Source organism: Chionomys nivalis, chromosome 8 (assembly GCF_950005125.1).
Source record: "Chionomys nivalis chromosome 8, mChiNiv1.1, whole genome shotgun sequence".
NCBI classification, from domain to species: domain Eukaryota; kingdom Metazoa; phylum Chordata; class Mammalia; order Rodentia; family Cricetidae; genus Chionomys; species Chionomys nivalis.
The window spans coordinates 55,384,462-55,399,672 of NC_080093.1; the positions used below are offsets into that span (position 1 = coordinate 55,384,462).

Sequence of the window (15,211 nt, forward strand, 5' to 3'; positions counted from 1 at the left end):
TGTATGGTAAACCAATAATCCACAGGTATCTTGAATATAGTGCACGTGAGGAGGCAGAACAGGACCTGGGGTCCCAGCACCACTGCAGCCACAGCCCCTTGGGGTCTGAGCAATGCAGAGCAACCTTCTTTTCTGTCCATTGCAGCCACCACACACTGATGGGTGCTAGGATGGCCTCCTTAGTCAGCAGGCTCTTCTGTCTGTCTAGGATGCCCTGATGCTGCCCCTGGGTTCTGTGGCAGCTACACTGGTTTGTGGTTCCCTGGCTGGCCTTGCTCTCAGTGTCCAGTGCCTCTTCCCTATTCCTCTTAGCCAGTCTCTCCTCCATCATGTTCCTGTTGATAGCTCTAGCTTCATCCCTGGCAACTCCAAACCATAAGCAGGGAGCCATGTAGAGTGGGCAGGAAAAGACACCAGGAGGAGACACATAGTACCAGGGTTTATTACAGCTTCGGACTGGGTGAGCACAGGCCCCTTTCCAACCCCAGATCCCAGGGTCCCTCCAGCAGGCAGCTATCTTGCCTGACACAGCTCTCTGTTAGCTTGTCTTTCTTGGATAGTCCTATCCGCCTGTGTGCACTTGAGATGACTGGCAAAGGGCTTCTTTATGTGATGAAGGGCATACAACCTTGCTGTGGGGAGTCGTATAGCCACAGGCTTTTTGTTTTTCTCCAAGACATCTATATGTCACCACAGAGGATGAGCCAAGACAGCCAAGAGGGTCTCCAAGGGCCAAATTCTCCCCTGGCACCCTCCTCAAGTGGATCTTAATTGTCCCATCACCCTCCATGATGCTGGTTTCACAAGTGGCAGGCAGAGGGTGGAACAGAGACAGTGGGAGCCACAGAGGGTCCTTGTGGGCCACATGGAGCATGTGTGCCTAATGTTCTCATTGTCAGTTGTGCAGGTTCTGCTCCAGGTGGAGGGACATGAGGGGTTGGGGGATGCAATTGCCTTCCAGCACTGAGCTTTAGGGAGTGTTCATGGATGCCATGGGCAGGGAACTGCAAGCCAGGGCACAGCTGCACTCATCGACGTGGGTATAGGTGTGCTGGATGACTGTACCGTTGGGACACTGCATGGCCACAGCTACGTCATGGACCTTGCTCTCCTGACAGCAGGTGCACTGATGCTCCATGGCCTGGACCTCCAAGGAGTACCTGTGGACATGGGAGGTCAGCGTTTCCCATCCATGGTCCTCTTGGCAGTATAGTGATTCGTGGTCCTCTGTGGGTTCTTGAAAGCTGCCTGACTATCCACCATGACTACTTTCTTGAACACACAGCCTTGCTCTTCCTGGGCTTTTTTAAAAACCACCTTCATCTTTCATCACCTCCCATGATTCTCCTTTCTTTCCATCCTGCTGACCCTGTTGAGACTCTTCCTCTGGACAGTCATCTTAAGTCCCGGAGCCATCCTGGTACCCTTCCTCCTGCCTTCTCTAACCACAGATTCTTTAACCTTCCTGGCCACTCCTGCTCACAGCTGACTGCAGCCTGGGGCCATCTGGGGACTACAGAGGGATCTGATGCTATCTGTTTCCCTAGACACTTTCAGATTCCTGGACATAAGTCCAAGGCGGAAACCCAATTCTGTACAGCTAAGCAAGGTTTGCCCCTGATGTGACTGGGAGGTGGGCCATTTATTTTATGCAGACAGGTATGTGTGACCTCTGGACACCAAGAAGGAGACAGTCTCTGTAAGGCCCAAGGTGACAAGTTAACACCTGGTTCTTCTACACTCTTGGGGAGGTAAGGCCCCCACTCACTTGGACGTTCCAGAGCAGGAACCCTCGCAGAAGGTGACATTGACTGCCATCTCTGTTTCACAGCCCTTATGCCGCAGGATGGTTGTGCTTACACGCACTTGACATGTACTTGAGTCTGCAAAGAAGACAGGCCATTGCAGGGACCATAGACCCTAACTCAGAGACCCTGGACCTGGTAAGGCTGGCCCTCTGTGATGGTTAATATTGACTGTCAACTCAACAGGATCTAGAGTCTCTTAAAAGACAAAGTTCTGAGAGCTTGTTTAGATTAAACTAACTTCTGAGGAAAGACCCACCCTGAATGTGGGCAGGACCTCCCATGGGCTAGGGTGTCAGACTGACTGAAAAGGAGAAAGTGTGCTGAGCCCTAGCTTTTATCCCTGTCTGCTTCTTGGCTGCAGACATATATGACCATCTGCTTCTGTTGCTGCCATGTCTCCCCACCATGGTGGGACTGTACACTCTAACCATGAGGCAAAGAAAGCCTGCCTTTCTTAAACTGGTTTTGTCTGGTATTTTGTCACACTCTCACAGCAGTGAGAGAAGTAACTGATACACCTTTCCTGGGTGACCAGCCTAGGACTTTGGTGGGATCTGCCACTCATGGGAGAAACTTGGATTGCTTTTGGTGGGAACTGGATGGAGCTGGAGGACTAGATGTGAGTTATCTTCAACTTACCTTCTTTTTCACAGGAGTAACAGCAACCTATTTTCCTTAGGGTTCCCTGCAGGGCCAAGAACAGAGCAGAATGAGATTGGGACAGAGCCAGCATATGGGGTAGAAGCCATGGAGATACAGACTTCTTGGGTCAGAACCTTCCAGGGGCATGACAAGGGTGGACCACCCAAAGGCAGTGCCTCCCCAGTACATACCCTACAGTTGGACACATCAGGGCAGGACATGGGGAGTGGAGTCAGTACATGGATTCCATTCTCAGCCTTACAGAGGTACACTGTGCAGTTGTCAACATGGCTGTTCACCCAGGTTTCATTGGACTGAAATCAAAACACACAATAGAGGTCCAGACAGGAACCCAGTTGTGGATGAGACCTGCTCAGGGGAGGATCTCTTACACCCTCTCCAATTACCTGCACTGTCTGGCCCTCTGGTGTGAAACAAGCATCCTGTACACACTCCCCACAGCACTGCCCTGGCACCAGTGTGTACTTGAAGCCCTGTGGGGACAGGAGAGGTAGTCAGGTCTCTCATTCATCCCAGCCACCCTTCTGAGTATACTTTAGGGGCCCTCCTTGGCAGGAACTCCTAAGAGGTTATGTCTTTGTTCTGTGTTATACCTGCTTCCCAGGTCTTACAGCTTAGCTCACCCTGCTTCTTAGCCTCTCTGTCTACTGTAGTGGTTCTTAACCTTCCTAAGACTGTGACCCTTTAATACAGTTTTTCATGTTATGGTGGCCCCCAACCACACAATTATTTTGTTGTTACTTCAAAACTGTAATTGTGCAACTGTAATGAATTGTAATGTAAATATCTGACATGCAGAGCATCTGATATGTGACCCCTTGTGAAAGGGTCATTCAACCCCAATGGAGCCATGACCCACAGGTTGAAAACTGCTGGTCTACTGGTACCATACTGGATCTCTTTCTAGTCAGCTCATCAATCTGCAGGACCTGTCCTCCAGTCATCATCATCCTCCTACTCTTCCCTTTAGAAAAAAACAAGACCTCAAAATTATAGTGAATTGGAGGACTCTCAATGATGGACTGCCATGGATAGTCTCTCAAGATGTCTGCTGGGCCACAGACTCACCTGGGGGCAGAAGGTGGTACAAAGGATCTCTCTACACTCTACTTTTGGTTCTTGATTGCCCACAGAGAAGCAGGTGCATGTTTGGCAGGGAACATCCCCTGGGAAGTTTGCACCAACCTAGAGCGGATGAGGAGAGCAGCTCTAAGAGAAGGTGGGGGCAGGGGTGAGCACATATCAGGTCGACTCAGCTGGGTCCAGACATGTCCCATGAGCCCAGTTCTTTTCCCCACAGTGTAATTGTTCCCATAGTTGAACACAGGTATTCAGTGGGTGGGGACAGCAGTAAGCTGGGAGACTCAGAAGCTGACCACTCAGATGTAGCAGATGTGGTGACCCCTCGTTCCACAGCTCCTGCATGCACACAGATGTGCACACTTGTGCACATGCACACATACACACACACACACACACATGCAATGGCCTTATGTCCTATGTCTTAAGGGCCCAGACCCTCTCTCCAGATCTACCTTTATGGCAAGGATGCCAAAGCAAGGATTAGGAACTGGGGGACATGGGCTTCCCACCCACCTCGGCCTACCCCTGCTATTCACCCTGCCTGGGCTGAGCCCTTACCCCATAGAGGGTATCATTGTGTGTGCACATCATGGGTCCTGAAATGAAAGGGGGTTGATTACACATCTGGACAGTGGGGCAGAAACCCTGGCTCCTCCCCATCCCTGAACTCCCCTGCAGCCAGTCTCAGTGCACCCTTCCCTGCGCTTCGTCCCATTCCTACTCACTGCAGATGGAGCTGGGGCAGCAGCTTCCCTCCTCGTAGATGCGGATCAGCTCGTGCCCTGGCTCACACTTGGACAGACTCTTGGGGCAGGTGGTTGTATTGCAGACTGTAGAGAAATGGCCATGTCAGAATGCTGCCCATTTTGTCATCCCCACCACCACCACCATCTTCTCCCTTTCGGGAAATACTAGCTTCTAGTGTCATTTTTCTTTGGGACCTAGTAGGCTTCATGGCTTTTCTGGGTTTCATAAGGTTCCCTCACTCTTTCATCTCCTTGGTCCTTACCAGGTCTCTGCTCTGTTAGGTCAAACCAGAGGTCACCAGTGGTACTTTTAGGTCAAAAGCTGAAGCATCTTGAGCCATCCCCCACCTGATTGGTCCAGCAGCTAAGCTAGAGTATATTTCTCCTATGTCCCAATAGGTGCTCACCACAGACTGTCTCGGAGCAGCATGGATTGTCAGCCTTGGGCCTGGTCATAGTCACAAAGCCAGCTTTTGTGCACTGTGGGAGCTCCTGGCTCTCACACTGCACTGGCTCACACTGTACCGACACAGAGCTGGGGTCGCACACGCAGGACTGGCAGTTGCTGATCCAGTGTTCTCCTGGCTGAAACAGGCCAAGTCAAGATCTCTGAAGGCTCTGAGGTTCTAAAGTCCCTGGCCTCTCTGCCTGAACTCAACTCCAAGTCCTTGTTTGCCCTCAGCAGGTCAGCCCTCTGCTGTCCAGGGTGAGAGCAGGAAGGAAGCCCAGGAGCCCCACATCAGCCTCCTGGGCTATGAGGAGTCAGCCACCCTCCCTCCTTCCTCCCTCCTCTTCTTGAGCTCAAGTGGGGGCAGAGGAGCAGCACCACTCACAAACTTGGGTAGTCCATCTGGTCCCACGCAGGCTAGAAAAAAAACAAGAAAACTGTTACTGGACATGCTGGGTTCGAGGCCAGGCAGAAGGGGATCATAGGCTGAGAGAACTGTGCTTAGTCCTGGCCACCTGTACCCCAAGCCAAGACCTATGTCTTCTCCCAGGATGGAGCAGAAGGCCCTAGAGAATTCTGAGGGTGTCAGGTCCCTGAAGCGGTGGTGAAGTTGGATGTTGAGGGTCTAGCACTTGGCAAAGGAAGGCAGCTTCTCTGGCCAGCTTCAAGCAGCAGAGTTTAGACAGAATGGTGGCAGGCTTACAAAAGGCCTTTAGACGTCTGTTCCAGGCTCCTCTCACATACTAGTCAGGTAGAAGAGGGTCTGCAGATGTCTGGGATCTTGGCCTGGCCTGGAAGGTGAGGACCCTATGGGGGACGGGTGGGACAAGGCTTGTCCCATGGTAGGTGAATGGCACTTACGACACTCCTGCACACAGATGTCCATGCGGGAGTTGAAGAGGAGCTGATTCTCAGGGCAGAAGCAGCCCTCTGCCTGCATCTCAGTTGAAACACTCAGGGTCCTAGTGTGAGGAGGGGCAAGCAGCAGAGTGAGGATCAGAAATGAGGTGATACCTCCAAGATCCAGTTGTGGGGGTCCCAGAGCTTAGACCCTTCAGACATGGAAGGCCAGCTGCTAAACTATTACTTAGATTGTACTCACCTAGAGCTGCAGGATGCTGGATGCAGGGGTCCACACGGCCTGTATTCCTTAGTGGGTGGACAGGAGAGGTCTGTGGGTGCAGAGAGCATCATCAGACAGGTTTGGAAGAACCAAAGAGACTGGAGGCCTGACAAATTGGATACCCCCTACTTACCACATAGCCCTTCAGTGGCATTGCGCCAATTGACGCACACACCCCGGGCCCGGCAGAGTGTTGCGTAGGCCTCCAGGCTTTGACAGAGCATGTCAGTGACATTGGCGTTGCAGTGGTCATTGACACAGGAACTGAAGAAGGTATCTGGAGGGATGAGCCTGTGGCACTCAGCGAAGACCCTATGACAGTGAGTGGTCAGGGCTGGGAGCTCAGAGCCCAGCAGGGAGGTTAGCCAAGGGGACTACTGCCCAGGCCCACCACCCCAAAGGCTGACTCACTGGCTCAGCATCAGCTCACAGAGGGGTGCAATGGGACATGGGGTAGAGGTGGATGTGCTGGATACTGGGGGATGGGAAGTGGTGCTCGGGGGAGGGCTAGGCTGAGCAAAGCAGCTGTTGTTGCTGTTCCTGGGAACCAGCCAGTCTTTGGCCATGTCCTGGCAGTTGGAAGCTATGGTACCATCTGGCCGGCGGCAATCATCTGTCTGGCTGTTGGTGCAGGTACCTGGTGAATAGGGTAGAGGTTACAATCAGTTTCTCGCTGTTTTCCATAGACTCATTCCTTACCCCGACTTAGGGATGCAGAATGAGCCTGGCCATGCCTACTCACCACACTGGCCCTCAGTATTGTTGCTGAAGTATCTGTAGGGTAACCATATCTGGAAGATGTGTCCATCAAAGGTGATGCTGGTGCCAATGGTGGAAATGTTGACACTCATTGTGGTGGTGCCGCTCAAGGACACTGTCACACCATTCTTAGTGTAGCCTGAGTTTATCAACATTTGGTCCCACATGACCTAGGGATGTCCAGAGGGAAACAGTAACTAGGGAGCCAACTAGGCAGCAGTGGATGCTACTTTGCCAAACACTAAGGACATTCCTATTCCTAATCTAGAGCCAGGCATTTATTCTTTGCCTAGGAAAGCTCCTACAGGTCATATCTGCAGAGGGGAGAATACTCTTGGTCCTGAGGGCTTTTCATCTTTGCCTGTGTTGCCCCATGCTTGCAGTGTGGCCTTGGGGCTCTGCCTGCCAGAAGACTCACCAGGCTCTCCTCCTTCCCACTGCCAGTGGTGGTGATGGTGAGGACAATCTCCATAGAGTTGTAGTTCACACTGAGGGCACGGGGACAGAAGGTGGCATTGGTGGTAACCCCACAGTAGTAGCTGTGAGCAAGGATGCTCAGGTTGCCATGGTGAGGGTGGATCTCTCTCATGAGCACCGAGGTACAGTTGTCCAGGAAAGTATAGGAGGTGCCATCAAATGTCAGGTAGTGTGACCGCCCCCATCCACTGCAGAAGCCTATGGGAGACTACAGTTGAAGGCTCCCTTCCCAGCCCTGTTACCCAGCACCACCTCTGGATGGTTCCTTCAGGGGAACACAGTTGCTTCATCTACAAAGTAGCTATCTCCCAAACCATATCTACCTTGGGAATTGTGAATATGATGTTGGTCTTAAAATGGAATAATCCCAAATTACCTGGGTGTTCCTTGAACCTGATGATAGTGTACTTAGAAATGGCAGGAGACAGACATGGAGCAGAAGGCCATAAGAAGGTGGAGGCAGAATAGAGTGATGAAGCCACAAGCCAAGGACTCTTTAGCCCTTAACTGGCAAAGTCAAGAAGGATTCTCCATAGAGATGCCTTGCCTGTCTTGATCTGACTCTAGCTCAGGGCTGTGAGACCCTGAGTTTGCTGTTCTAAGTTCCAAGTTTGAGTCATTTAACACTCAGTAATAGAAGTTGTCATCAGGACCACAAGAAAAAGCCCATTGTGGCTTTTTGCACCCTACCCCTTCCTAGTCACACAGCCCCTTCCTCTGCCCCATCCATGTTGCCAACCTCCCTGTGCACACAATGCTGTTTGAGACTGACACACTAAGATCAGATGCCTCAATCCTGTCCCATCTTGCTGGACTGTCCCGCGCCTGCCCTCTGCTCACATTCGCACTCATAGTGGAAGTGGCAAGGCTCCTGGTCCCACACTTTGATGGGCGAGTGCTTGTTGACACAGGTGACATTGTCCACAGGCTCTGGCTCTTCGAGGATGATTTGGTTATTTCCCTGGCACCTAGCCACTGTGCAGTTCTCCAGGGTCCAGGACTCATTCACCTGAGGCAGAAGATATGCAGGGTGTTCACCGTGAGGTCATGGGGAGACCCAAGCTCTGTCCTTTCTGGACCCCCATGTCCCTACAGATATGAATCACATAAGGCAACCAGCTTCTGCTGATGAAGACCCCAGATCCAGTGCACCTCTCTCAACAGGAGCCACTGGAAGATGGGTCACTGAGATAGGCTACATGGTTGAGGTGGTGCTTTAGGTGAGCATTAGCCATGACTCAACCCAAATACAGTTGTCCCTGAGAACCCATATCCACACCACATCAGAGGGAGGCGGAGGGAGAAGGGAGGCTCACCTGCCGGGGAGGGCTGGCATTATCACAGCCAGGAAGTGGGGTAGACAAAGGCACATGGGTAGAGGGCACTGGAGGTGAAGAGGAGGGACAGGCACCCTGGAAGCGGTCAAGCTCACAGTTTTGGTTGCAGGTGGCGTAGAATTGGCAGCCAGCTCCATCAGTCTTATTGTAGATGACATCTCCTATGGAAGGGAAAAAAGACACAGAAAGACATAGCCACACCCTATCTGAAGAGGCGGGGTAGCATCAGGGGGAGACATAGAGGCAGCCTGCCTGAGGGAGAAGGTTGTCCAGAGAGGGCATAGACTGAACTTTACATGCACGAAAGGGCTCATAGCTCCCAAGGCTGACAGACCCAGGGGACAAGGGACATGAGGTAGGGAAAACATGGATTTTTCTACTCACCAGGTAAGAAGAGCTGTCCAAATGCCCGGCAGAAACAGGGTGACGGGGAAACTGATTGACTGGAAAAGACAGTAGACCTAACGGTACTGAGGCCCAAGGGAGAAACAGTAGACATGCTGAAGGTCACCTGACTGCTGGGGGAAAGTTCAGGGGTGTGGGTGGTCTCTGTGGTGGAGGAGGGGACCGCAGTAGGGCCCGTGGCTCCAAGTGAAGTTGCGGTGGTCAGAACTGGAGAGGTGGGAGTGGACACTAGGGAAGAGGAGTGGGGCACAGTGGAGCTCGTGGCCACAGGGGAAGAGATCATGGTGTTCGAGACTGGGGAAGTGTGAGTGGACAACAGGGTAGAGGTGGAAGGAACAGTGGAAGGGGTGGCCATGGGTGGGGTGGTGCAGTGGGTGGTGTTGTCACAGCAGAGGAGGCGCACATGGTAGTTGTCACAATATTGCAAAGGCCCCGATTGGTTGATATTCTTGCATATCAGCCCAAATCGCACATCACACTGGACCACCTGCTCTAGAGTTTCCAGGGGCCTGTCTGGCTCCTTCTCAGAGCGGCACTGGATGTCCTTGGGCTGCTCACAGAACACAAAGCCAACCTCACGTAGCACTGCATAGACCTCAAAGTCCCCACCTCTGGGGCCAGGGTTAGGGAAGTCTGCATCAAACCAGTCTGTCCATGTGCATCGAGGTGCACAGCCCGAGTCAGTAAGTGTGGTCCATGTGGATACTTGGGTACTTGGCACTGGGGAGCTGAAGGGATGCTTGGTCTGAAAGGTGGACTCAGTGCTTGAGGCCACTGTGGTTGTGAAAGGGACCAGAGGAGTGTGGGTAGACCAGGGCAGTGCTGACGTTCTGGTGCTGGAAGAGGTACTAGGACAGTGACTATAGTCATCACAGCAAAGCACACGGATGCGGTAGTTGAGGCATACACTAAAGGGCCCCGGCTGGTCCAGGTTCCTGCACACCAGACCAAGGTTCAAACTGCAGTTGATCACCTGACTCGACTCCTGCTCAGGCACATGGGGCTGGTCAACAACATCACATTCTAAGTCCAGGGGCTTTTCACATATAGCAATTCCAGCTGCTCTAATGTTGGCATAGGTCTCAAATTCTCCTCCAGAACTCCCAGGGATGGGTGAACTATGGTCCAGCCAATCTGACCAGGTGCATTGAGGTTTGCAGCCCGTGGAACTGGAGAGTGGAGTAGAGATGACTGTAGTCCTAGTGCTCGGCAGAGAGGAGGACTGATTCTCTTCGGAAGTAGTAGTGGGTGTGGAAGTAGCTGAAGCGTGGCTGAGGGTACTAGGAGAAACCCAAGAAGTGTTTATGGCAGTACTAGAGAGTCTGGCAGTGGTGGCAGTGTGTGGTGTCGGGGGTGAGGCCGCAGTGGTGGTTGGTCCCTGGCAGTGGCTCACACTGCAGCACAGCACCCGGATCATGTAATTGTAGCACATCACAAAATCACCTTTCTGGTCCCTGTTGCGACATACCAGACCGAAGTTGACATCACACGTCACTTCCTGACCCAACATGTCCAAACTCATGTCAGGGTAGTTCTGGGCCACACACTGGATGCCCTGAGGCTGTTCACAGATATCTGCCCCAGTGGCCCTGATTCTCTCATATGTCTCAATGTCTTCTCCCTCGCCGTCAGACGTGGGGTAGTCTGTGTCAAGCCACCGTGTCCACTGACATTGGGGTTGGCAGGTGGTAGAGGTCACAGGCGTGTTGACTGTGTGTGTGACTGTGCTGGCTGCTGAAGTGGACGTGGTCGGTGTCCTGAGTGGTTCTGTGGTGCTGGCTGAAGGAGCTCCAGTGAGCTCTGGGGTAGTCTTGGAATGTGTAATTGCTCTGCTCATGGAGGCTGCCGTGGCTGAGCTCATGCTGGTGCTTCCAGGAGGGGAATAGGATGGTCCAGGGGTGGTCAGAGAGGTAGAGAAGGTTGTCCCTCTGGCCAGGGAAGTCCTTGAGGTTGTTGCTGAGAATGCGTTGGTGGCATGGGGACTGCTAGGAGGTAGGGAGTGTCCTTGAGAGGTGGACCTTGTTGTCACCACTGACAGGGTACCCGAGGATTCTGGGCTCCTGAGATGCTGAGTAGTCTTTGAGGTGGCTGTCAGAGAAGTGCTGGGTGGGGATGACACACTTGCAGTCAGGATCCCAGAGGTGGGCATCTCTGAGCCCTGGATGCTGGTGGTGGAGCCTGAAGGAGACCAGGTCTCAACTGGACTGGTGTTGGGATAAGGCTTGGAGGACAGGGTCTGGGTAGCAGTGGTGGCAGTTTGTGGTGTGGGGGGTGAGCCCGCAGTGGTGGTCGGTCCCTGGCAATGGCTCACACTGCAGCACAGCACCCGGATCATGTAGTTGTAGCACATCCCAAAATCACCTTTCTGGTCCCTGTTGCGGCACACCAGACCGAAGTTGACATCACACGTCACTTCCTGACCCAACATGTCCAAACTCATGTCAGGGTAGTTCTGGGCCACACACTGGATGCCCTGAGGCTGTTCACAGATATCTGCCCCAGTGGCCCTGATTCTCTCATATGTCTCAATGTCTTCTCCCTCGCCGTCAGACGTGGGGTAGTCTGTGTCAAGCCACCGTGTCCACTGACATTGGGGTTGGCAGGTGGTAGAGGTCACAGGTGTGTTGACTGTGTGTGTGACTGTGCTGGCTGCTGAAGTGGACGTGGTCGGTGTCCTGAGTGGTTCTGTGGTGCTGGCTGAAGGAGCTCCAGTGAGCTCTGGGGTAGTCTTGGAATGTGTAATTGCTCTGCTCATGGAGGCTGCCGTGGCTGAGCTCATGCTGGTGCTTCCAGGAGGGGAATAGGATGGTCCAGGGGTGGTCAGAGAGGTAGAGAAGGTTGTCCCTCTGGCCAGGGAAGTCCTTGAGGTTGTTGCTGAGAATGCGTTGGTGGCATGGGGACTGCTAGGAGGTAGGGAGTGTCCTTGAGAGGTGGACCTTGTTGTCACCACTGACAGGGTACCCGAGGATTCTGGGCTCCTGGGATACTGAGTAGTCTTTGAGGTGGCTGTCAGAGAAGTGCTGGGTGGGGATGACACACTTGCAGTCAGGATCCCAGAGGTGGGCATCTCTGAGCCCTGGATGCTGGTGGTGGAGCCTGAAGGAGACCAGGTCTCAACTGGACTGGTGTTGGGATAAGGCTTGGAGGACAGGGTCTGGGTAGCAGTGGTGGCAGTTTGTGGTGTGGGGGGTGAGCCCGCAGTGGTGGTCGGTCCCTGGCAATGGCTCACACTGCAGCACAGCACCCGGATCATGTAGTTGTAGCACATCCCAAAATCACCTTTCTGGTCCCTGTTGCGGCACACCAGACCGAAGTTGACATCACACGTCACTTCCTGACCCAACATGTCCAAACTCATGTCAGGGTAGTTCTGGGCCACACACTGGATGCCCTGAGGCTGTTCACAGATATCTGCCCCAGTGGCCCTGATTCTCTCATATGTTTCAATGTCTTCTCCCTCGCCGTCAGACGTGGGGTAGTCTGTGTCAAGCCACCGTGTCCACTGACATTGGGGTTGGCAGGTGGTAGAGGTCACAGGGCTACTGACTGAGTGTGTGGAAGGTATGGATCCTGTATGGATAATAGTGGTCGTCAGCCTGTCTGAAGTCTTGGAAGATGTGGTAGCTTTGATGGAGTGTCTTTGTCTTGTTGATGAACTGGTTGCCATGGTGGGGACCCCATTACTTGCTTTAGTCTTGTTTGTGGTAGATGTTGGTGGAACAGCAGTTGTGCTAGGGCAATGGCTATAGTCATCACAGCAAAGCACACGTATATTATAGTTGAAGCACATTTTGAAATCATCTGTCTGGTCCTCATTTTTGCAGACTAACCCTGTCTCCAGGCTGCAGCTTACTACTTGGCCAACCTTATCAATGCTGACTGCAGGGTAGTTCTCTGCCCGGCACTCAATCTTTTCTGGTGCCTGGCACATCTTCTTACCAGAAGCTCTGATGTTTTCATAGGTCTCCATGTCTCCTCTTACTACCCCTGAGGTTGGTGAGTCTACATCAAACCATTCTGTCCACGTACACTTGGGCTGGCAGTAGGTTGTGCCCTGGCTGGTGCGGGCAGTAGTCATGGTTTCTGGTAGCGTCTGCATCCTTGGTGTACTGGTAGACAGCTCTTCTATGACTGTAGTTAGGTTTGTGGGTGGAAGTTTTGAAAAGGCAGTGCCAGCTGTACCAGTAAATATTCTGGTCCAGATTCCAGTCGAGGAAGTTTGCTTTGTTGTCAAAGCAGGTGTCGATGGCTGTAATGTTTTAGGCATGATGGTTAGTGTTGTATGGATAGAGGAGACTGTTCCTGGGCTGCTACTTTCTGTGACACTAGAAACATGTGGGGTGCTTCTGGTAGAGGAGGTAACAGTAGTGGCCGTGTAGCTAGAGCCAGGTGGAGTTTTTGAGAAGCTTGTTGCTACCGTGGTAAAAGCCGAGTAAGTTCTGGTCACAGTTAGACTAGTGTTGGCCTGAGACTTGGAGGACAGGGTCTGGGTAGCAGTGGTGGCAGTTTGTGGTATGGGGGGTGAGCCCGCAGTAGTGGTTGGTCCCTGGCAATGGCTCACACTGCAGCACAGCACCCGGATCATGTAATTGTAGCACATCCCAAAATCACCTTTCTGGTCCCTGTTGCGGCACACCAGACCGAAGTTGACATCACACGTCACTTCCTGACCCAACATGTCCAAACTCATGTCAGGGTAGTTCTGGGCCACACACTGGATGCCCTGAGGCTGTTCACAGATATCTGCCCCAGTGGCCCTGATTCTCTCATATGTCTCAATGTCTTCTCCCTCGCCGTCAGACGTGGGGTAGTCTGTGTCAAGCCACCGTGTCCACTGACATTGGGGTTGGCAGGTGGTAGAGGTCACAGGTGTGTTGACTGTGTGTGTGACTGTGCTGGCTGCTGAAGTGGACGTGGTCGGTGTCCTGAGTGGTTCTGTGGTGCTGGCTGAAGGAGCTCCAGTGAGCTCTGGGGTAGTCTTGGAATGTGTAATTGCTCTGCTCATGGAGGCTGCCGTGGCTGAGCTCATGCTGGTGCTTCCAGGAGGGGAATAGGATGGTCCAGGGGTGGTCAGAGAGGTAGAGAAGGTTGTCCCTCTGGCCAGGGAAGTCCTTGAGGTTGTTGCTGAGAATGTGTTGGTGGCATGGGGACTGCTAGGAGGTAGGGAGTGTCCTTGAGAGGTGGACCTTGTTGTCACCACTGAAGGAGTCCCAGAGGATTTTGGGCTCCTGGGATGCTGAGTAGTCTTTGAGGTGGCTGTCAGAGAAGTGCTAGGTGGGGATGACACACTTGCAGTCAGGATCCCAGAGGTGGGCATCTCTGAGCCCTGGATGCTGGTGGTGGAGCCTGAAGGAGACCAGGTCTCAACTGGACTGGTGTTGAGATAAGGCTTGGAGGACAGGGTCTGGGTAGCAGTGGTGGCAGTTTGTGGTGTAGGGGGTGAGCCCGCAGTGGTGGTCGGTCCCTGGCAATGGCTCACACTGCAGCACAGCACCCGGATCATGTAGTTGTAGCACATCCCAAAATCACCTTTCTGGTCCCTGTTGCGGCACACCAGACCAAAGTTGACATCACATGTCACTTCCTGACCCAACATGTCCAAACTCATGTCAGGGTAGTTCTGGGCCACACACTGGATGCCCTGAGGCTGTTCACAGATATCTGCCCCAGTGGCCCTGATTCTCTCATATGTCTCAATGTCTTCTCCCTCGCCGTCAGACGTGGGGTAGTCTGTGTCAAGCCACCGTGTCCACTGACATTGGGGTTGGCAGGTGGTAGAGGTCACAGGCATGCTGACCGTGTGTGTGACCGTGCTGGCTGCTGAAGTGGACGTGGTCGGTGTCCTTAGTGGTTCTGTGGTGCTGGCTGAAGGAGCTCCAGTGAGCTCTGGGGTAGTCTTGGAATGTGTAATTGCTCTGCTAGTGGAGGCTGCCGTGGCTGAGCTCATGCTGGTGCTTCCAGGAGGGGAATAGGATGGTCCAGGGGTGGTCAGAGAGGTAGACGAGGAGGACTTTCTGACCTCCTCTGTACTCACTGCTTCAGGAGAGGATGCTGTGGTGATATGGGTTCTAGTCTGACTTTTGGACGTGTGACTGGTGATCAGTGTTGGAGGGTTCTTTGTTGTCATCAAGGTAGAGTTGGGTTCAGTGGACCTGGTAGGTGTTGTTGGGGTGCTAGGGGGCAAGCTGCCCCAGAGTGTGGTTATGGTTCTAGAGAACCCTGTGGAGGTGCCAGTGGATGTTGTCAGCTTGGCAGTGCTGGGAGTGCTGGAGGAAGCTGTCCATGAAGTTGTGTTTGGTTTACCTGAGTGTTGCTCTTTTGACGTTTGGAGGAAGGTAGTTGGAGAGGCTGAACTTGTTGAC

At 53.0% G+C, this 15,211-nt stretch overlaps 1 protein-coding gene across 1 annotated transcript in view; it reads right to left on the reverse strand.

The window, feature by feature from the left end:
* Positions 1–970: 970 nt before the first annotated feature.
* Muc5b (mucin 5B, oligomeric mucus/gel-forming) overlaps positions 971–15,211 on the reverse strand; it is a 33,932-nt gene continuing 19,691 nt past the window's right edge. The window contains exons 34-52 of the mRNA XM_057778707.1: positions 8,829–15,068; positions 8,424–8,605; positions 7,948–8,116; positions 7,049–7,305; positions 6,614–6,800; positions 6,283–6,508; positions 6,005–6,183; positions 5,851–5,920; positions 5,610–5,710; positions 5,134–5,165; positions 4,708–4,885; positions 4,280–4,384; positions 4,113–4,150; positions 3,540–3,656; positions 2,858–2,944; positions 2,642–2,764; positions 2,448–2,493; positions 1,769–1,883; positions 971–1,160 (exon numbers count right to left, since the gene is read on the reverse strand). Coding sequence (XP_057634690.1) covers positions 971–1,160; positions 1,769–1,883; positions 2,448–2,493; positions 2,642–2,764; positions 2,858–2,944; positions 3,540–3,656; positions 4,113–4,150; positions 4,280–4,384; positions 4,708–4,885; positions 5,134–5,165; positions 5,610–5,710; positions 5,851–5,920; positions 6,005–6,183; positions 6,283–6,508; positions 6,614–6,800; positions 7,049–7,305; positions 7,948–8,116; positions 8,424–8,605; positions 8,829–15,068 — 8,642 coding nt within the window. The remainder of the gene's footprint in view (positions 1,161–1,768; positions 1,884–2,447; positions 2,494–2,641; positions 2,765–2,857; positions 2,945–3,539; positions 3,657–4,112; positions 4,151–4,279; positions 4,385–4,707; positions 4,886–5,133; positions 5,166–5,609; positions 5,711–5,850; positions 5,921–6,004; positions 6,184–6,282; positions 6,509–6,613; positions 6,801–7,048; positions 7,306–7,947; positions 8,117–8,423; positions 8,606–8,828; positions 15,069–15,211) is intronic.